Source organism: Panonychus citri, unplaced genomic scaffold, assembly GCF_014898815.1.
Source record: "Panonychus citri isolate SS breed McGregor unplaced genomic scaffold, ASM1489881v1 Contig00140, whole genome shotgun sequence".
NCBI lineage: Eukaryota > Metazoa > Arthropoda > Arachnida > Trombidiformes > Tetranychidae > Panonychus > Panonychus citri.
Window position 1 is genome coordinate 1,644,536 of NW_026515545.1, and position 21,960 is coordinate 1,666,495.

The window sequence follows — 21,960 nt, forward strand, 5'->3', positions numbered from 1 at the left end:
GTGATTTTATGGACCGATGAATTGGATTGATCACTTTTAATTTTGTTTGATTTTTGTTTGGTTGTTTCTTTTATTTTGACAATGTTAGGTTACAATGTTGTGTATTACTTATTATACAGACGATGTGATTAATCAAAAGATGAACACTTTTGATGCTTAAATGTTTGATATTAGGTTGGTTAGTAAAAAAAAGTGAAGATATCAATCAATGTGATCCTAGTCCATTTGTTTGTGATGAAGGAAGTAAGTTAATTGGATTGGTTTTTGTTTGCTTGTTTGTGGGGAAATTGTTAATTATGAATAAATTGTGTGCGATTAACTTTTTGCTTCTTTTACGAAGCACATGCCGCTAATGCTTCATCATAACGATAACCTTTAGAGATTGCGATCTCTCCGTATGGAACTGATATGTCTTGCGTCAGTTCGACTGCTTGTTGCTTTTTAAGGACCAGAAGAGAGAAAAATTTCTGTGCAACCTGAGGAAAAAGAGGAAAATTGATTAATATGATTGTTTAAAATATTTAAATTCTCTTTGTTAACTTACTTGTTTACGTCTATTGTGAGACACTAATCGACCGAATGATGTTCCTCCATCTTCTAATTGTTTGGACATCAAACGAAGAAGAACATTGGTTCGCTTATTTCTCATACGTTCTTCATATTGCTCCGCTGTTTCATCAGGCATCATTTCCTCGGGCTATTATTAGATTGGAATTACAATTTTAGTTAACTTTATAATTGTAAAAAATGTTCCACTTTGATGGTGAGAAAATATTTGACTACTTACCGGTCCTACAGACATTGGTTGTTCGTATTGGTCGAAAGGTTCATCTTCTTCAAAGTCGTTCTGGTGAATTGAGGGATTGCTTGATCGAGCGAATGAGAAACTTGGTAAATTTCCTGCTCTTTCTGGGCTTTGGATGGAACCTTCTCTTAACTCAGAGAGATCTGTATCGTTGATATGGTCTGGAATATTATTTGGTAATTTTTCGGCGGGAGGTTCATGTGAAACGGCTTTTGATTTATTTCGCTCTTTTTTCTCTGTTTCCCGTTCATCGGCGGTTTTCCTCTTCTTTTTGACTGGAGATTTATGTTCTGTTGCCTCTCTCCTCGGTGTTCTTGGGGTTTTGGGAGGTTGAATTTCTTTAAGGGGTGAAATTGGTGGAACAATAGGTTCATACAATTCTTCAGGTTGTTCTTTTTGTACATGCTCATGCATATCTCGAAGTTCTTCTTGAGGTTGCTGTTCTTCCATATTTGATTCTTGAATCATATCTTCAGGTAATTCTTCTTCAACTGAGATACGAGTTGTAACAAGATGTCGAGTATAATACTGTACCAAAAGGGGGTGGAAAGCATAATGTTAGAACGATGTTGAGAATAATAATAAAAAGAGTTAAATTTTCACTTACGACTAATAAAACTTTAGATGGAATGGGTTTTTCAGAGAGTGCGAATAGTTTTTCACTACCACCAGTTCGCTTCCAGTGCATCAACTTTTTGGTCGGAGGAGCGATGTCCAAGGTTGTGACAATATCGGAAGTATCTGAAAGTTGAGATTTCATCTCTTCACCGGATAAAGTTTTAACTTCATCGATAATAATTCCAAGCTTCTTTCGCCTTTTACGTTTCCTCTCGAATCCAGGTCCCTCTAAGGGCTCTAGAACCATTGATTCTTGCTGTGTTTCTGGTCTTCGGAAGATACTCTGTTCTGCTCTTATTGCCTCTGGGTCCTCTGGTCCTTGTAGGTCATCAATTCCTTGTTTATCTTCACTAGGTACAGGATTTTCATCAATTATTGGTGCAATATCTTGAATATCTTGAATATCTTGATCTTGGGGTATCATGGGAGGTGGAGAACCGGGAGATGATGGTCCAGAAGGTGCAATAGAAGGTGGAGCTCCATATGACATGCTAGATCTATCACTTCTATCACTTAATCTGGATAAAGGTCTTTCTGGTTCTTCTCCTTTTTCTCTTTCTTCGGCTGCATCAGCCTCTGCTTGCATCTGTTGTTGTGCTTCAGGAGGGACAGGTAAGGCAAACATATCATCTACATCAGTCAAACCAACGGGACCACCAAAACCATCATCAATTGTAGGTCGATCAAAAATATCCAAAGGATGTGATGTTTGTTTTTGACTTATATCTAAAATTGATGAATCACTCATCTTTGAAGCACTGGACACTTGAATAGAGCTAAACTCATTCCAATCTTTACCTTCACCAAAGAGAGGAACATCAACAGGCATACTAGCAATATCTTCAACTAGAGTAATACTACGAATATTGGTATTGGTTTGAAGAGGTTCAATTTGAACTGGTTGTTCAGCAAGTAGATCAAAATCATTTACAAAATCCAACATCTCGGGAAGAGTGATGGCAGAAATTGCAGCCTCTGTTTTACCATCAGGCAAGTCAACAGCTCCAGGCCTGAAAGCAGATTTTATTTTGAAAGCAGCATCCTGACAATCTTGTAAAAGGTAAAGAGTTTTTCTAGCATAAATACGCACAATACCAAGTAGAAGATGTGAAGATGTTCGAAGAGATAATTTAACACGAGGTTGAAGAATAGAATCAACTGATTCAACAATATTTGTCTCCAATATTTGAGCTTTAGTAATCTTTTTGTCCCAATGAGCAGCCAACCAAACCCGAGCAAGGGGACCCTTTTTACCGAGCACAAAAACGGAATAAAACATTTTCCACTAATAGACGCGGATATTAACCAAAAATGGTTACACAATCAATTAAATAAATTATTATATAAAAACAAGCAACACACCAATTAAATAATTAATAAGAATTAAAATAAAATAAATTGATCAAGACAAACAGAAAATACTTATTATTTTTTGCTGTCATTAAGATGAAATTACATTGAATCTAACCAATCAGAGAACGTTCACCGAGCGCCATCTCGCGGAATTTCGGGTCAAATTCTTTTTGGCGGCAAAAAACCCGCGATAATAAGTCAATCGTGTTTACCTTTATATCCGCGCCTTTTTTTACTCGACTCGGAACAATTGATTGTGACAATTATTTTGCCGAAAAGTTTTAATTGTTTGTCCAATTACCATTAATAAGTGGATGTTTGATTAGTCTGATTGTGTTTTCAATTTCTCTCGTAAAATTGATTATCATTTTATAAATTTGGCTCTTGAATTGATATTAATCATTTTTGTTTTATTTGGTTAACTGTTAATTCAATTGTTATTGATTTTATTGAATTAATTTTTTTTTCTTCTTTATTTAGTTAATTGTTTGGATTTTATTCTAGTTATTGGTCTATTATTCTGGGTTTCATTTTGATGAGATAATTGTTTATGTCTAATATCATTTTGTTTCTCGGTTGATTTAGATTACATTCTGTATATTGGAAGGCGGAAAAAAGTATTTAAAACTTTGTTGGTAAAGACAAATTTAAATTGAATCGATCAGTTAATCAAAAAGTTTATTTGATAAATTAAATGGAAGAAAATTTTGACAACATGTAAATTAGTTGATTGTCATTAAATGTCAACAATCAGATGATTGTAATCTATTCTAAAGAGGAATTGATTGTGTTCTAATTATCATTTGGCTCCTTCTCTCTCAGGCTCTTCTCGTAAAATTGATCATCTCTTCCGCTAACAATTAGTTAATTGGAAAGCAGAATAATTAATGAAATACATGTAATGATCAATAAACCTTAAAATCAAATTGGAAGCAAAAAATTTACTAATCATCATGATCACAATTAACAAGACAAAATGAGATTTTCAAAAGTTACAATTTAAAAGCTTACAAATTGACTCAAATATACAAAATTTAACTAGAAAACAAGATTAACTGTAATCAAATCAACGATCAAATTTGTACGATAATTAAAGTTATCAAAGTTTTAAAAGTGAGATACTAATCCAACATGGTGGTCCAACAATTAAAATCAATTGATCAACAGCAAGGAATCAAACAAAACAACCAAAATCCTCTAGGTTGTTATTATTTATAATTAAGATTAAGACTAATTAATTATTATCAATGTTATCATGAGAAATATGATTAAGAAACTATTGTTTTAACATTATCATCTTTTGTTATCATTAACAAGACAACAATTAATATTATGTTTTATGCTCTTCTCTGGTCATCATCGTTATAATCACAATCATAATCATCATCATCTTGATCATCTTCTTTGCCAAGTAGTAATATTTTTCTATTGCTAACAATTAATATTAATTGTAGAAAAAAGTAACCAAATGATTGAGATACAAAGTGAAACCTATTAGAAGGTTCGATTAAATCAAATTAACTGATCATTTGACAATTAACAAAGAACAACAATTATCATTACTGTTTCCTTTTCCTGTTTCCATTTTCTTTTCACAGTTACCTTGATTTAAATTGATCACCAATCAAATTTTAATATCGCTAATTGTTGTTACTCTTTAAGGAATCAATTGAAAAACAAAAATCGAAACAATTAAAAGTAATTCCAACTAAATGCTCATCTCTTCCTCCCACTTTTCATCAACCTCCATCCAAACCATTTCCTCTTCCTGTTTGTCCCTTTCTCTGTGAATAATAGACTGAATCTAGAAAAACACCATTTCTCTTCCTCATCTTGTCATCATTATCATCTTCTTCTGTCTATCACCGATTCACTATGATAATAATAAGAATAAGTGTCTAATCTCCTCCCCCTCCTCTCTCTCTCTCTCTCTCTTTGAATTTCTCACTCTGTTCATTTCCTTTTCCTCTGCCTATTGTTTATCCATCTCGTCGATAATAATAACTGCGATTTCAATCATGTTGATTAACTTTGATTGTTACACCAACAATAGTATCAACGAAACACTGTTAATACTAAACAATTAAGAAATCAAAAAATGTTATGACTGTCAAATGAACGTAAAACAAGCAAAAACTAGTTGAACAATTAGTTAATTATTCAAGTACATGCATCCAACTTCCTCAATTAGTATTTGATCAGTACTATTTTGGTGGCATAAACTTTCTTGGTCATTTGATTGGTAATTTAAACTCTAAACCATAAACTGACCATTAATCAATAGAATAGATCAACTTGTTCATAGTATCTCATGAATCTCGTTCTTGAAGGTCAAGGGAAGGAAATGTTTACAATTCATTAGAATGATTTAGAGTTTTATTGTTAGAACAATGGAAATGCAATTTACAAATGAATGGATTTTTTTTTGTTCATTTTACCAAAACGAAAATAACAATTTCCATTATTTTTGGTTCATTTCAGAGAACTGGTAACATTTGGTAAACATAAGCATCTTTACCTTTCTTCTTAATTGCAAAGTAAATTAAAGTTAGGGAAACGAGAACAGAGATTACGATAAATGTTAATAAATTCAACGATAATGTCACCAAATCCTCTTCACAATGAATTCCTTCAAGGCCACATTCACTTCTCCAATTTTCGGGTAAATAAACAAAAATTTGGTGGTAAAACTGTTCGATATCACAGAATTTGGTATCATCACATTCGGGGAGATTAAGGTAATGAGGTTGCTTAGAATAAGTGTCATTTAGATAGAGAAGTGATAATTTGAAATGATTAGTTGATTTTTCTTGGTACAACTCGAAAATTATACTTGATCCATAGGGTGGACTGAGTTTATCGAAAACTTTTAAAGTACTTAGGGTTATGGACAGTTGTGAATCGTGGGTTGAATAGAAAAAGATTTTCTTGGAAACATCATCAACAATAGGGATTGACTCATCTTGAGATTTTAATGATTGTTTCATGATTGTTGTGAAATGTGATTTCAAATCTTTTAAAAATTCTCCACCTCGAAGTCTTTGAATTAAATATGTTGAATAATCCAAAGTAAAGGTGAGATCAGAGATTCTCTTTAGTCTATTCATTACATCAGTTGTTGCCCATGAAGGTAAAGTGTAATTGTTTTCCGCTTGAATTTTGAGTGTATCGTGAATACGTTGGGCTGAGAATAGATCAGTTATATTCATACCTGTGTATTTGGTCAGGTAATGAAAGAGATCATGAAATTCAACTTCATGTTGCTTGTATTCGGGTGACTTTTTCAATCTCTCTTCCTCTTTCTCACATACTGGACAAGCAGCTGATGGATTATTTATATTATCATAAGTTCGAGGTGCAGTATGAATAGGAAATGGTTGCCAATGCAACTTGTTAGACCAGATCCACCTTCCAGAGGGTGGAAAAGCACCAGCAAGGACAAGAGCGGAACTTTCGAGACACCTATTTACATCTGAACTGCGAACTTCAACTTCACGCACATTTAAAGGCCAAAAGTCACCGTATCTTTCACGGAAATATTGCCCAAGAGCAAACATACGAGCTTTACCAGCAGAGGTCAATTCACCAGGACCATCAAGCCAAAAAGAGGCATTAGCATAACTGTCGGTTGGAAAGGTGGAAATTGGTGTTCGATCACCATGTCGATGAACAATGGCAACACTTTTGAGAATCAAATTATCACTAGATTGCTGAGAAATCGTCCATAAATCAGCCAATATAAAGGTGGTCAAAGTAAATGCAATCAATCCTGATTCCATGTTAATACAAGATTAAATTAGATTTGGTATCAACGAAATAAACAGAAATTCCAATAATTATTATGAGATCTGTAACCTTAATAGATTTTATCAACTAAATGATTGTCAGAAAATGAAATTTCATCAGACTTGCTGAATATTGCAAAGCAATAGTTTCTAATTACCAAAATAGAGACAAAAAATCAACGATAAATCAAGTTGCTTAATTATCACACACAATTGTAAATTATTTGGTTCTGTGAAAGAGAAAAAAGACAAGATGACACTTTAATTAATCAAAACGAATAACAATAATCAAATTGAAAATAGAAAAATAAACAACATGAGAAATTTTATTCTAAAAATTCAAAGTTGATCGGTTTTCTTATCCACCAGATGGCGGAACAAACGATTAACCGAAAAGTTGGATTATCTTTTTTTCCAATTTCTTTTCAAGCTCTTCCATTTTACTTTTTTATGATTAGTATTTGTTTCTAATTGATTAACAGCCTATTATAGTTAATTGGTGACAATCATTATTTCTCTTAATTGTCTATTCAAATTGTCACAATCAATTCTATTCCTTATCATATATTTTATTCCATAGAAACAGGTAACTTATATTTTTTTTGCTCTATTTTGGTGTTACCATTGGAAAAGAATAATTTATGTTTATAATTTAAGTTCTTCCGTTAGTTTTAATCAAGTTACATTGTAATGAGAATTATGTTTAATATGATATCGGGAAAGTGTTTCCAAATCGATCATCAGATTACCTTGTAACCACCAGATTACCATCAGATTTTATGTGATTCAAGGATTTACAGGTTTCAAATCAACAGAACAAAAAAAAGTAAAATCTATATACAGTCAAGCCGCTTAGGTTTGAATCCATTTTCTATTAATGTTAAGTAAATGAATTCGCCATCGGCTAATCCAACGGGTTAATCCGAATTCACATTAAGTGGAATAGATTCTGAGCTTAATGGAAAATGGATTCTAACCAAAAAGAAATTTGTTCCAACATGAATATTCATGTTCATGTTCTTGTTCATGTTTAGAGATATAGTTTGACCATCACGGTGTCTTCGTCCATGGGTGGCGATCATTACAATTAGTTGGTTACGGTGGTTGAATCTGGTTCCTCAAATTTGGTTAAATAGCTTTATGATGTTAGTATGAGCAATCAAGCTAAATAACCAAAGATAAGGAATCAGAGAACAATTTAATCACTTGAGCTTACCTTTTTTTTTTCTATTGATTGGAAATTTTAATAATAAGAGATGAAAACGAAGGTAAACACGTTGGCATTAGTTTGATGATGATTATGATTAGTATGATGATGTAGCAATTCACTAGACACTCCGATAGCGAAGAATCAAGAAGAAGAAGTGATGAGAATTCCGGGGAGAGACAGAGAAAAAGAGAGAGAAAATAAGAGAGAGAAAAAGAGAGAGAGAGAGTTGAAAGAGCTAAAGCTTTCCTTCTTTCTGTCTGTTTTATCTTTTACTCTCTTCCTCTCTCTCTCTCACTTTTGGTTATCGTTCTCTCTTCTTCTCCCTCTGATGATGCTAGAGAAACAACTTGAGAGATCGTTGATTTCTACCAATAGAAAATGCCAATAGTCACGTGATCAACTATGGAACTTTTCCTTTTTCTCTTTCTTTTATCTCTGTCTCTCTCTTTCTCTTCGGTCTGTCTACAGGTTGATTTTCTAGTTTATCAATACCAAATAATACCAAAGAAAAAAAAACTGGTTTTCCTTTGAAGTCTCTAAAGGGAAAGTAAAATAAAATTGAAGAGAAAAAATTGTGGATTTGTGGCTTAGGCTTAAGTATTTGCTAAGGTAATAAAGAGCCTTGATTTTTGATGAAGATGAAAAAAAGTGATGGCGAAACCAGTTTATCAACATAAACTTAAGTTCGTTTCCTCATCAAGATTGCGGCCTCAGGGGTTCATAGGGATGAAGAAAAGAAGATGACCTTAACTTATTCCCGGGTTCACCTTAACTTCAGGACATTTTTAAGCTTTTTGAGCTTCATTTTCTCTCTCTCTCTCTCTCTATTTTCTCTCTCTCTCATTTTCTCTGTCTCTCCCCGGAATTCTCATCACTTCTTCTTCTTGATTCTTCGCTATCGGAGTGTCTAGTGAATTGCTACATCATCATACTAATCATAATCATCATCAAACTAATGCCAACGTGTTTACCTTCGTTTTCATCTCTTATTATTAAAATTTCCAATCAATAGAAAAAAACAAAAAGGTAAGCTCAAGTGATTAAATTGTTCTCTGGATTCCTTATCTTTGGTTATTTAGCTTTCTGATTGCTCATACTAACATCATAAAGCTATTTAACCAAATTTGAGGAACCAGATTCAACCACCGTAACCAACTAATTGTAATGATCGCCACCCATGGACGAAGACACCGTGATGGTCAAACTATATCTCTAAATATGAACAAGAACATGAACATGAATATTCATGTTGGAACAAATTTCTTTTTGGTTAGAATCCATTTTCCATTAAGCTCAGAATCTATTCCACTTGATGTGAATTCGGATTAACCCGTTGGATTAGCCGATGGCGAATTCATTTACTTAACATTAATAGAAAATGGATTCAAACCTAAGCGGCTTGACTGTATATAGATTTTACTTTTTTTTGTTCTGTTGATTTGAAACCTGTAAATCCTTGAATCACATAAAATCTGATGGTAATCTGGTGGTTACAAGGTAATCTGATGATCGATTTGGAAACACTTTCCCGATATCATATTAAACATAATTCTCATTACAATGTAACTTGATTAAAACTAACGGAAGAACTTAAATTATAAACATAAATTATTCTTTTCCAATGGTAACACCAAAATAGAGCAAAAAAAAATATAAGTTACCTGTTTCTATGGAGTAAAATATATGATAAGGAATAGAAATGATTGTGACAATTTGAATAGACAATTAAGAGAAATAATGATTGTCACCAATTAACTATAATAGGCTGTTAATCAATTAGAAACAAATACTAATCATAGAAAAAAAGTAAAATGGAGGAAGAAAAATAAAAGAGACATGAAGAAAATGGTTGTTACCTTTAAGTAGATTCAATGGAATTGATTAGATGAATTTTTCCAACACGATCGGTGATTAGAATATTGATTGTCACAATTAGAATTTAAATTGTCCACATCGTCAGATTAATTTGTTGGCGAATTGTGAAACATTAATTAAAGAAATGAAGTGAAGATCAACTGAACCAGAAAAGAAAAGAAAAGAACACAAATAAAACTACTGACAAAGATTCTTTTTCTCAGCTGATCCATTTATCACCTTTTTGGAAAAAGAATCGATTTTGAAAGAAATGTTTATCGATCATCGAATCCTAAAGTTAATTATTGAAGGATATAAAAGAGAAGGAGAAAGAACTGGATAAAGAAATTGTTAATAAACTTGATGCTGTAGATGAAAATGATGATGATGGACTTCGTTCACAGCGTAACTATTGCTCTTAATTGTGATTGATTTTCATTTGATTCCATTTCTCAATTCTGTTATTAGTCAACTTTGGACTATCGTTTTATCACAAATAACTTTACATATCGGCCTAGCGATCGCATTTGTCGGTACATTTGATGGGGCAATGAAAGCTCATGGGTATATATTAACCTAATTTCTTAATTGTTAGTCGCTAATTGTTATTTCTATTATTTAGACGGAGTGAATATTGTGACGATCCATTGATACCACGGACAATTAGTAGTATTTTCGTTGCTTTCTATTGCTTTGGGTAAATAATACTTTTACTCTATGATAAATTTGAATATACTAATTGTTCAATTTAATGAGTAAAATCAAAAGTCAACAACAATTAACTTTTACAATTTGTTTTTTTTTTCATCAGAAATGGAGTGGGTCCTGCATTGGCTGGCTTTCTCGTTGAAAATATGGGCTATCGTAAAGCTGGATGGCCATTGGTCTGCCTTGGACTTGCTACGGTAAATTTGATCAACAATTAACAATCAAATTCACGTGTAGATTAACCAATAACCATTTTTATCTTGAGGGATATTACAGGGAATTGCCTTATGGATATCAGGATTTGCTGCTAAACAACATCAACCCGACTGGACACAAGTAGCCAAAGATGAGACGCCCTTTTACCGTCGCATTTCAATAAGCAAAAGTACCCACATCAAATGTGTCACAACGGCTCAAGAACCAATAGAGGAAAATCAATAAAGGAAAAACAATTTCGATTATAAAACAATTATGAAGGAAACGGGTAATCAAAGGCACACCAATCAACCTCTAAGGATTAATTGTATTTCTGCTACTGTAACAATTAAAGGATACACAGAAAATCAATCAATTATTTTTGACATAAACTTGATATTTCAGTTGATGATCGGTAACAAAACGTAGCCAATTTTTTTGAAATCAAATTGAGTCGCGATACCATAACTTGTAAAGAGTTGGCCGATTGCAGTTCAATGTCCTCTGTCTCGTTGTAGTTCTGGGCCAAGGGTGCCATCCAATCAGGGTAAATGACGGCTAAAAAGCCACCATAATAAATGGGATACAAAACTAGTGAGAAAAAAATCAAAAAAATTAAACAATTTGATTCAATTGTTGATTACCGTGTTAAATAAGCGCTTATAGCCGAGGGAATCTCCTCTTTAAGTTGATTTGTCGCTTAGGATGTTTTTTCCCAAAACCTGAGCTCAAAGCTTAATTTAAGCACACAGATCACTTTGAGCTCGCTAAAAAAACGTTTAAAATTTAGTCTAAGACCAAGTTCCCTCGTTTTCCAGCCCAATGCTTATTTGCACGCAAACAATTATTACTACTTACATACTGCATTGACAATTGCCAAGATTAATAACGAAACTGTTATCAAAGTGTCACAATAAGTGTTGGAAATATCTTCTAGGCCACTTCCAATTTTAGATAAGCGACTTGATCGAGACGAGAAAACTGATTTAATTGCTTTAAGTTTAGCTTTCGCTCTATCAGCAAATCGTCCTCTCGGTTTGACTGATCCATCAACACTAATCATCTTGGTGGAGAAACAATAATTATAACTTATCAATTAAAATTGATCATTTAATGTATCTAAATTGCAAACAGAAAACATTTAATTTATATGCTTTTGGAAAAGCAACAAAACACAATCAAGATAATTGATTATACAGTGATTCCTTTCAATATGGTCCATCGTTATGGTAACATTAGATTTGGAAGATTTTTAAGTTTTAATTAAGATTAAATCTCATCAAATTGGTCTAAAAAATGAAAATTAATAATTTCGCTTCAAGTTCAGATTGTTTTGAGGATTATAATTCATAATTATTTGTGTTTAGTATTTTTTTTCAATCAAAATAATTGATTAATTTTAACCCTTTCGAATCACCTACTCTACAAATCGCTGTCACCATGATGGGTCATTTTGAAAGGCATCACTGTACACCAAAATAGAGCAAAAAAAATATAAGTTACCTGTTTCTATAGAGTAAAATATATGATAAGGAATAGAATTGATTGTGACAATTTGAATAGACAATTAAGAGAAATGTTGATTGTCACCAATTAACTATAATAGGCTGTTAATCAATTAGAAACAAATACTAATCATAGAAAAAAAGTAAAATGGAGGAAGAAAAATAAAAGAGACATGAAGAAAATGGTTGTTACCTTTAAGTAATAGATTCAATGGAATTGATTAGATGAATTTTTCCAACACGATCGGTGATTAGAATATTGATTGTCACAATTAGAATTTAAATTGTCCACATCGTCAGATTAATTTGTTGGCGAATTGTGAAACATTAATTAAAGAAATGAAGTGAAGATCAACTGAACCAGAAAAGAAAAGAAAAGAACACAAATAAAACTACTGACAAAGATTCTTTTTCTCAGCTGATCCATTTATCACCTTTTTGGAAAAAGAATCGATTTTGAAAGAAATGTTTATCGATCATCGAATCCTAAAGTTAATTGTTCTAATTAAAAAATCTTATTACAATTAAGATTATTTTTCTTTTTTTCTTTATTGCAAATTCAATTATATTTGTTAAATTTTCTATTCTGAGAAAATTAGAGTTAATCAACTATTAATTAGTCGATTTAGTCGATATTAATTATTAGCAATTTCTTTTTTTCTTAATCCAAGTTAATCAAGTTCAGAGTTGTCTTTTTCTCTTCGTTAATTGTTAATCATTTAATCAATTGTATAGTGAAAATTTTAATCCTGATGAGGAAAAAGAGAAAATCATTATTATAACACAATTAAAGTGTAAATTGTGATGTAAATTGGATTACAATTTAGTGACCGTAAACCAAATCAGATTAAGATGAACAGGTCAGGGTGACATTCAGCATAATCAATGAAACAATCAGCTAATCAATGTGATGATTTGTGGAAAATTGGATCAACTAAACACACACACAATCAAAATATTAAGTAAATCAAATGATAATCTTTACGAATGAAATTATTAGACATTGAAACAATTAATTTACTGTTACTTTAGCTCTAATACAATTTACAATCAACTAATTGTATTTAATTTATTTAATTTATTTACCCCAACCCCCGAATACTGATTCATATCGATTACATTTTCATATCGATTTACATCCTTTATTGACATGTAATTAATAATGTTTTCAATTCTCATTTATTAATTGACTAATTGTAAAGAGTAAATTACTGATTAGAAAAAACTTTGCCAATTAGTACATTTCTGAAACATCAGATGGCGTTGGTTATGAATTTCATCATTTTTGCTTCGAAAATGCTGCCATCTATTGGAATCGAAATGAACTAATTTCGAGAAAGTTTTTTTTTCAAATTTTGGTTTTCGGTTGTAATGGAACGAAATTAGAATCGTTTATCATTATTGTAAATGGTTTTGTTTGTTTTCATTTTCAATTAAGTTTGAATGAATGATTTTTTGAGCCACGAATGTTTTCCTGTTCAAATGTAACCGAGAAAACGGCACCAGCATCGGGTTGTAGAAAGTTCATCTTTCGAAGCACCAAAAGTGGCCGATGTTAAATAGAGAGTTCGAAAATCATCTCCACCCCATGTAGCCGAAGTTGTTTTACTTGCAGGGGTTTTAATTATACCAAGAACTTTACCTGTTTCCGGATCGAAACGAGTCACCTTTCCACCATCAAATGAAGTTACCCAAAGTTTGTCATGTAAATCAATTGTCATACCATCAGGAACTTCATTGGAAACGAAATCAGATAAACCATTGTAATCGAAACAAGTTTTACGATTACCTGTAGATAATTAAAAGTTAATTGCTCTTGTTTTAGATCATAAAAATAACATTTCACAGTTTATTATCTCTCTCTCTCTCTCTCTCTCTCTCTCTCTCTCTCTCTCTTTCTTTCTCTGTCTTTACTCACTTATATTTCCAGTTTCATGGTCATAATCGTAAGCCCAAACTTGACGTTCAATTGAATCAATGAAAAAAAATTTTCTATTATCAGATGACCAGGCTAATCCATTGGAAATGGTTAGATTATCTTGTTTCCGGGTCAATTTGCGATCAGAATCAATTAAATAAAGATTACCAATACCACGTTCAAAGTAACCAGGTTTACGTTCCCAATTCATTGTACCAAACCAGAGTCTACCTTTAGAATCACATTTACCATCGTTGACCCGAGTATCTTGACCCGAATCGACACAAGTAATAAACTCAAGTCCTTTTGTTGACCAGTCCAATGAGAAAAGTGACTGATTTTGAGTGATGACAAATTTATCCTTTTTACCTTCAATTGGAACAATTAAAGCTAAACCAGGGGCGAAATATATTGATTCATAAGTTCCCGTTTTCGTATCAAGGTAATAACATCCACCTTTAATTAGATCAACATGATACAATCGACCAGTTTTCTCATCGTAATGTGGACCTTCACCAAGTTCAACGGTATAAGGAGAGACACGTTTGAGTTTACAACACAAGTCACTCATGATGATGATCAATTTAATAGTAACAATTAAACAGAAATAAGTACAATCAAATTGAAATGGACAAATTTTCGTCTACAACAAACTTTATATAAAAGGTGTAAATGATTTGCTATCCAATTTATATGCTTTTGGAAAAGCAACAAAACACAATCAAGATAATTGATTATACAGTGATTCCTTTCAATATGGTCCATCGTTATGGTAACATTAGATTTGGAAGATTTTAAGTTTTAATTAAGATTAAATCTCATCAAATTGTTCTAAAAAATGAAAATTAATAATTTCGCTTCAAGTTCAGATTGTTTTGAGGATTATAATTCATAATTATTTGTGTTTAGTATTTTTTTTCAATCAAAATAATTGATTAATTTTAACCCTTTCGAATCACCTATTCTACAAATCGCTGTCACCATGATGGGTCATTTTGAAAGGCATCACTGTACACCAAAATAGAGCAAAAAATATAAGTTACCTGTTTCTATAGAGTAAAATATGTGATAAGGAATAGAATTGATTGTGACAATTTGAATAGACAATTAAGAGAAATAATGATTGTCACCAATTAACTATAATAGGCTGTTAATCAATTAGAAACAAATACTAATCATAGAAAAAAAGTAAAATGGAGGAAGAAAAATAAAAGAGACATGAAGAAAATGGTTGTTACCTTTAAGTAATAGATTCAATGGAATTGATTAGATGAATTTTTCCAACACGATCGGTGATTAGAATATTGATTGTCACAATTAGAATTTAAATTGTACACATCGTCAGATTAATTTGTTGGTGAATTGTGAAACATTAATTAAAGAAATGAAGTGAAGATCAACTGAGCCAATTTTAAAAAGAATCCGTTTTGAAAGAAATGTTTATTGATCATCAAATCCTAAAGTTAATTGTTCTAAAAAAATCTTAAAATCTAAAAATCTTATTATAATTAAAATTGTTTTTCTTTTTTTCTTTTATTGCAAATTCAATTGTATTTATTAAATTTTCTATTCTGAGAAAATTAGAATTAATCAATCATTAATTGGTCGATATTAATTATTAGCAATTTCGCAATTTCTTTGTTTCTTAATCCAAGTTAATCAAGTTTAGAATTTTCTTTTTCTCTTCGCTAATTGTTAATCATTTAATCAATTGTATAGTGAAAATTTTAATCCTGATGAGGGAAAAAAGAGAAAATTAAAGTGTAAATTGTGATGTAAATCGGATTACAATTTAGTGACCGTAAACCAAATCAGATTAAGATGAACAGGTCAGGGTGACATTCAGCATAATCAATGAAACAATCAGCTAATCAATGTGATGATTTGTTGAAAATTGGATCAACTAAACACATACACACAATCAAAATATTAAGTAAATCAAATGATAATCGTAACGAATGAAATTAACCAAAAAAGTGAACCTTGTTTACCCATTTAAATTGTCATCAAGTTAAGATCAAAATCGATTGATTAAGATTAGGTGTGAGTGCGACATTTAAATCAAACCAGATTAACGATTTAAGTTATCATTCGGTGCTAATCAACAAACAATCAACAAGAAATAAACTTTTCCAATTAACGCTTAAATGTATTTATGATTTAATAGTACAAATCATGGTTTTAACTCAAGTTAATTCAATTACAACTGAATTAAATAAATTCTCAGGGATAATTAGTCTTGATCATGTAACTTTCTATGTTTCCAATGCCAAATATGCGGCCGCTTATTTCACCCGTTTCTTTGGGTTCAAGTTAATCGGTTATAAGGGTTTGGAAACTGGAAGCCGATCAACGTGTTCATATGTTGTGACCTCAGATGACATTGTTCTGGTTTTAAGTTCAACTTATCAATATGGTTCGGGTGACCTTTGGTCAATTGTTTCCTCCAGAGGTGATATGGTCAAAGATGTCGCCTTTACAGTTGATAATTTGGACAACTACCTGACTCGATTGACCGCAAGTGGAATTAAGATTGTCCAACAGCCAAGGACCGAAAGTGATCAAAATGGTTCCGTTAAAATGGCCGTTATTTCACCTTTCGGTGATATAACTCATACATTGATCGAGAGAACTCGATATTCTGGACCTTTTCTTCCCTCTTATCATTTGCCCCTTGAGTCGGATAATTTCGAGGGACCAATGGACATTTCACCAGAACTTCGAATATCTCTTAAAGCTATTGACCATTTTGTTCCTGTTCTAAATGTCGGACAATTGGATGAAGCTTTTGATTTCTACAATAAATTGGGACTGGAAACTTTTTATTCCGTTGACGATTTTAATGTCAAAACGGAAACAAGTCGATTGAAAATGGTTGTGGTCGCAAACAAATCGAAAGAGGTGATAATCAATTTAGTCGAACCATCGGCCGAAGATAAAGTGTCCCAGTTACATGAATTTCTTCAATACAATAATGGATCGGGAATTCAACATATCGCCCTTCGAACAGATAATATCGTCTCTACGGTAAGTGGCCTAAGAGAACGTGGAATTCAATTTCTTGATATTCCATCAGGATATTATGAAAAATTACGAGAGCGTTTGGACTCATCGAAGGTCACAATCAAAGAACCAATCGAAGTTTTAGAAAAACTTCAAATTCTTTGCGATTTCAATGAAAACGGTTACATCCTTCAGCTATTCACGAAGCCGCTTTTTGACCGGCCGACAACTTACCTCGAAATAATTCAGCGTAATAACCATTCTGGTTTCGGCGCTGGAAATGTTCAGGCTCTTTATGAGGCCGTTGAAAGGTTACAAAAACAACGAGGTAATTTGTAACCATACATCGAATTCAAATTGACAATTAAACTAAAACTTGAAATCATTTTCTTTCGCCAACAATTAACCAATCAATTGTTTTCTTTGTTCGTTTCTTAACGAATCCTTAATTATAACATCGGGTTGTCTTTTAGAACATAAATAAAACTCAATTATCTTAATTCTGTTCGTCGATATGTCCAAATATCTTGAAAAACTGGACGATGCTCTGGACACGGTGTTTACCGGTTCACCAAAGACCGATAAGGTTTTCAATTGTTTGGAGATTGTTACTCATTTGGAAAAGTTAAAAATCGCCAAATTTTTTCTCATCATCATATCGATTTATATGATCTTTGGTGCTTTCGCTGAGTTAATTTGTAACGGTGTCGGTTTTATTTATCCAGCGATTTGTTCACTCGACGCTCTTGAAACTCACCAACCGGAAGATGATACCAAATGGTTAATATATTGGGTCGTTTTTGCGACTTTTTCATTAATCGAATTTTTTTCCGATAAAATATTCCATGTTTTCCCTGTTTATTATTTGGCGAAACTAATTTTTCTTATTTGGTGCTTTTGGCCTACCGCAGAAAATGGTTCCATGCGAATTTATAAGAAAATTATCAGGCCATATTACCTGAAGAAAAGAGATTCAATTATATCGAGTAAGTTGCTGGTCGAAATTTTAATAGAAATAAAATTAAATCAATATAATAAATCTTAGAACCAGAGGATCCCGAACCTGACCCATCAGAACGAACTCAGGGAAGTCCAACTAGAGGATCGATAAGTTCAATGGGAAAAGAAGATTGAAATTCCGATATTCGAATGGTTTTTTGCTTCGAGAATCGAGAGCGAAAATCGTAGTAACACTTAATTGAATCGCTTTTGTTTAACCAAGGAAACTATTTCAATCTAATCAACATTTCAGAGTTTTGAATGATCACAATTAACGAGGTTCAAGTTGAAAAAGCAAAGAACAGAATTTACATGTAAATTAGTGAATAAAAGTAATTAAAGTAAAGGAATTATTTTAATAATCGATCAATTTGTTTCTCGCAATTCAATGTTTCCTTTGTCGAATCCTTCAATTTACAACAATACACTTTAATTACTTCGAGTAATTAACAGTCAATTAGAGATGATTTTCTTTTTGTTTCGAAATGACTTCACAATTTCTTGGAAGACTGGACAATGTTGTGGACACAGTATTCAGCGGTTCCCCTGTAACTCAGAGGGTATTCAACGGTTTAGAAACAGTTACTCGTCTGGAGAAACGTAAAATCGCTAAATGTTTTTTCATTTTGTTCGCTATTTATATGACCTTTGGTGCTTTCGCTGAATTGATTTGTAATGCAGTTGGATTCGTCTACCCTGCAATTCAGTCATTAGAAGCTCTTGAAACTCATGATTCTGAGGACGATCGTCAATGGTTAACCTATTGGGTTGTTTTCGCCTTCTTTTCAGTAATCGAATTTTTTTCCGATAAAATATTTTATGTTTTTCCCGTTTACTATTTGGCGAAACTAATTTTTCTCGTTTGGTGCTTTTGGCCTACCGAGCAAAATGGTTCCATTAGAATTTACAATCAAATCATTAGACCTTATTATCTAAAGAAAAGATCAGGTAAGTTGCTAATTTGTCGAAATTGTTGTAGATGAAAATCAGGTTAATTCTAAATTTTTTTTGTTCATGTTAATCAAAGAAAAAGAAGAAGAGAAAGATGCTGAAACTGGAAGAAAATCAATCAGTAATCAAGGTGAGAAACAATTTTATTCGAGGCCAGGATCAATCGTAGAAACACCAGTTCTAACTCAGGCAATGGTTGGAACGAGGATAAGGTCATTATTGAAGGATATAAAAGAGAAGGAGAAAGAACTGGATAAAGAAATTGTTAATAAACTTGATGCTGTAGATGAAAATGATGATGAGGATGATTAATTTATCTCGTATTGAATTTTGACTTTGTATTAAAAGATAATTTTAATTTTTCAAGTTCCCATTATTGTTGTTGGTATATAAGGTAATCATTTGACTGATCAAATCAATATTCTTCTCTTTCAATTAGTTAATATTAGAATAATTTTCTAAGCAATTGAATCCAAATCATCAGGTTTAACATCAACTTCCAATACTCGTGGACCATATAAAAGTAAATAAGCACAATGCCAATCACCTGAGAGATAAATTAAAAAATTGAATAGCAAATTAATAATCAATTAGTGAGAAATGTTTTATTTGTGATTTCATTACCTCCACCGGCCAGTTTTAAAATGTCATCAGTGGTCACTTGAGTAACATTATCATCATCACATTGGAACCATTCATCTTTGGGGAAAAAGAGATAAAATCATCAATATTTAATGTCTAATTGTGGTAACAATTTGTGATAAACTTATTACCTTTACTACGTCTAATCCAAGCTAGATAATGACCACTGGCGATGTTTCTTCCTTTATGAGTTAGAACAGCTTGAAGCTCATAGTAGCCGCTGTTGTTGGAACCGGGATCATCTTTGAAATAATATGGATAAGCAAATTTGGGCTTTTCGTCGGTTTTGTCACCTTTTTTTGTCAGGTCAGGCTTTTGGCTTAGGGCTAACATTTTATCATCATATTCCTTGAATTTGTTTCTCATTGGATTTAACTTTTCCTGTAATTCTGGTGTACACATCTCGTAAACATCCAACTTGAAACCGAATTTAATTTCTTTCAAAATTTTCGCTTCACGTCCTTTATATTCAAATCTCATTATTTGAATTGTAAGATAAGCAGGTAATCGGCCCAATAGACTTTTCTTGGTGTAAATACAATCTCTTTGGAGGTTTGGTGAAAATTTGGTTAAATTTTCTTCTAGGATGGAATATTTTAAGCCAGATTGAAGATATTTAACTTCATGGTTGGAAATAAAGCAACTAAGATGTAAAAATTTCTCTACAGTTTTAGCTTCTTCTTCTTCTTCATTTTCTGTATTAAAGAGAAATAACAAAAATGATAGATTGTTAATTTACAAGTGATAATAATAGAAGAAATAATGATTACCTGTGTTTTTCATGGTAACAGAGAATTTTCCTTCAAAATATTGTTCAATGAAATTATCACTCTTAATGGCTTGAGCTGCACTAATATTATCACCAGTTCCTTGATTATCAGCAGTTTTCAGATCTTGTTGTAATGATCTCATCAAACTTGTCCAGCATTCGGCTGCATCATGTTGAATGAGATTACCATCAGCGGATTTCTCGGCAAACCGAGGAAATGCTAAATGAAAACCGTCAAGAAAACCATTGGAGCAATAACAGATTTATGTTCCATTGAGATGAAAAGATCCGCAAAGAGACAGTAACATTGGGTTGTAACATAAGATCCGAACGCTTAGGGATAAACCTATTGAAATGGAGAAAATAAAATTGAATAAATTAAGATCATCTTTTTGTTTCTCAATTTGATCTATGATAGGTAATAAATACTTACTTGGCTATTGCTTCTCGTAACTCAGGTATGGTATACAAACATTGTACCGTAGCATTTAGATAGCAAGTATTACCTAAATTGGTTAAGCCTGAGGGAAGATCAAGAACTGTGCTTAATTCACTTTCAGTCATATCCTCGATAAATTTAGGTTTCTCTTGAGGTTCTTCAGGAATCTTGTCAACGTTTCCCATCATCAAAAAAGTGATACCTGGTAAAAACAAGAAATATAAAAATCATTCAAACACATGATGATGACAAAAGATTTATAAATAGACACCAATGATAATTGATTAAATAACTATACATCTTTTAACTGAATTCCATCCCATGTAGGTCCAGAGATGACTTTTCCCTTGAACATGAGTTTCTGCCTTTCAATTGAAACCGAAGTGAGAGCAAACAATTGAGCCTTAAAAACGGTTGTCTCCAAATCAGTATCCAAATCAATATCATTGTAAATCTCTTTACCCCATTTAACCTTAACTATAATCAAATAATCAAATAAAACAAAATTAAACAAAATGACAAAAAATACAAGACATAAATAGAAAAAAAAACCAAAGGTATAAAACAAAAACAACGGATTAAGATTATACAGAGAAAAGAATATAAAAAAAGAGTTGATTGGAAAATAGAAAAAGAAAATACAATAAATGTTGACTAATTAAACCAATTAGAGTCACAATTAACTTACCTTTGTAAATCGGCATCTTTCTTGACAATATTGACAAACCGTTACAATTAAATGACAAAGTAATTAACCAAAGACAATGATAATTAAAAAGTGATAACCAAATTAATTACAATTGAGAAAAATTCAAAACCAAATGAATCTGTTTATTACCCTGAGGGATCTTTACGATCGTTTATACAACTGAGCAGACTCGAGTTCTGCCCTCTCACGGTTGCATATCTAACCGTTTACAAAGGTAATAAGCTTCATTTCTATTGTCAATTAAAATGAGAATTTGGTTAATTAATTTAGTATCAGTGATTGTCCATTCTTTGACGTGTTTCAGTCTTAAGTTGATTATTTGTGGGTAATGATTTTCTATCCATTTACAGTCCTACCAGAAGTGTAATCGGCTTGGTGTTTCGAGGCCACAACATTCTATCGCCATTCTTTGTCTCATCATCTTTTCTATGGTCCTAATCTGATGTTGTTTTAGTTTGTCGCCAATTTTATGTTGAGTTCAGCTAGAGGTGATTTTG

General features: G+C 32.1%; 8 protein-coding genes and 1 pseudogene across 9 annotated transcripts; 4 read left to right on the forward strand and 5 right to left on the reverse strand.

Annotated features, from left to right (window-relative positions):
- Positions 1-40: 40 nt before the first annotated feature.
- LOC128394725 (double-strand-break repair protein rad21 homolog) lies at positions 41-2,856 on the reverse strand. Its single transcript, XM_053355082.1, has 4 exons — positions 1,413-2,856; positions 788-1,333; positions 545-697; positions 41-476 (listed from the first exon to the last, which is right to left on the reverse strand). Exons 1-4 carry the CDS (start codon positions 2,700-2,702, stop codon positions 333-335), a joined length of 2,133 nt encoding a protein of 710 aa, XP_053211057.1. The 5' UTR covers positions 2,703-2,856; the 3' UTR covers positions 41-332.
- A 2,274-nt stretch (positions 2,857-5,130) lies between these two features.
- Positions 5,131-10,002, reverse strand: LOC128394591 (prostatic acid phosphatase-like). The gene is made up of 3 exons (XM_053354931.1): positions 9,628-10,002; positions 6,720-6,791; positions 5,131-6,649 (listed from the first exon to the last, which is right to left on the reverse strand). The coding sequence occupies exon 3, from the start codon at positions 6,553-6,555 to the stop codon at positions 5,254-5,256; it is 1,302 nt and encodes a 433-aa protein (XP_053210906.1). The 5' UTR covers positions 6,556-6,649; positions 6,720-6,791; positions 9,628-10,002; the 3' UTR covers positions 5,131-5,253.
- Positions 8,621-10,900, forward strand: LOC128394592 (uncharacterized). Its single transcript, XM_053354932.1, has 5 exons — positions 8,621-9,040; positions 10,094-10,189; positions 10,248-10,322; positions 10,437-10,530; positions 10,610-10,900. Exons 1-5 carry the CDS (start codon positions 9,018-9,020, stop codon positions 10,772-10,774), a joined length of 453 nt encoding a protein of 150 aa, XP_053210907.1. The 5' UTR covers positions 8,621-9,017; the 3' UTR covers positions 10,775-10,900.
- LOC128394593 (uncharacterized) lies at positions 10,351-12,366 on the reverse strand. Of its 2 annotated transcripts, none has more exons than XM_053354933.1 (3): positions 12,227-12,366; positions 11,387-11,591; positions 10,351-11,119 (listed from the first exon to the last, which is right to left on the reverse strand). In XM_053354933.1, exons 2-3 carry the CDS (start codon positions 11,589-11,591, stop codon positions 10,905-10,907), a joined length of 420 nt encoding a protein of 139 aa, XP_053210908.1. In that variant the 5' UTR covers positions 12,227-12,366; the 3' UTR covers positions 10,351-10,904. The 2 variants fall into 2 exon arrangements, with proteins under 2 accessions (XP_053210908.1, XP_053210909.1); XM_053354934.1 differs by having other exon boundaries at positions 11,387-11,647; positions 12,227-12,364.
- A 1,033-nt stretch (positions 12,367-13,399) lies between these two features.
- Positions 13,400-14,651, reverse strand: LOC128394615 (regucalcin-like; annotated as a pseudogene).
- Positions 14,652-16,126: 1,475 nt separating this feature from the next.
- On the forward strand, positions 16,127-17,293 carry LOC128394887 (4-hydroxyphenylpyruvate dioxygenase-like). Its single transcript, XM_053355259.1, has one exon. The coding sequence runs from the start codon at positions 16,127-16,129 to the stop codon at positions 17,291-17,293; it is 1,167 nt and encodes a 388-aa protein (XP_053211234.1).
- A 22-nt stretch (positions 17,294-17,315) lies between these two features.
- Positions 17,316-18,398, forward strand: LOC128394616 (receptor expression-enhancing protein 5-like). The gene is made up of 2 exons (XM_053354960.1): positions 17,316-17,940; positions 18,000-18,398. The coding sequence occupies exons 1-2, from the start codon at positions 17,469-17,471 to the stop codon at positions 18,086-18,088; spliced, it is 561 nt and encodes a 186-aa protein (XP_053210935.1). The 5' UTR covers positions 17,316-17,468; the 3' UTR covers positions 18,089-18,398.
- A 40-nt stretch (positions 18,399-18,438) lies between these two features.
- Positions 18,439-19,216, forward strand: LOC128394888 (receptor expression-enhancing protein 5-like). The gene is made up of 2 exons (XM_053355260.1): positions 18,439-18,901; positions 18,981-19,216. Exons 1-2 carry the CDS (start codon positions 18,439-18,441, stop codon positions 19,214-19,216), a joined length of 699 nt encoding a protein of 232 aa, XP_053211235.1.
- LOC128394614 (ubiquitin carboxyl-terminal hydrolase 14-like) lies at positions 19,030-21,583 on the reverse strand. Its single transcript, XM_053354959.1, is given in 9 exon segments — positions 19,030-19,451; positions 19,529-19,603; positions 19,678-20,241; positions 20,317-20,547; positions 20,550-20,606; positions 20,609-20,661; positions 20,749-20,956; positions 21,052-21,231; positions 21,443-21,583. Coding segments are annotated over 9 exon segments (1,473 nt in total). The 5' UTR covers positions 21,459-21,583; the 3' UTR covers positions 19,030-19,362.
- Between the last annotated feature and the right edge of the window lie 377 nt (positions 21,584-21,960).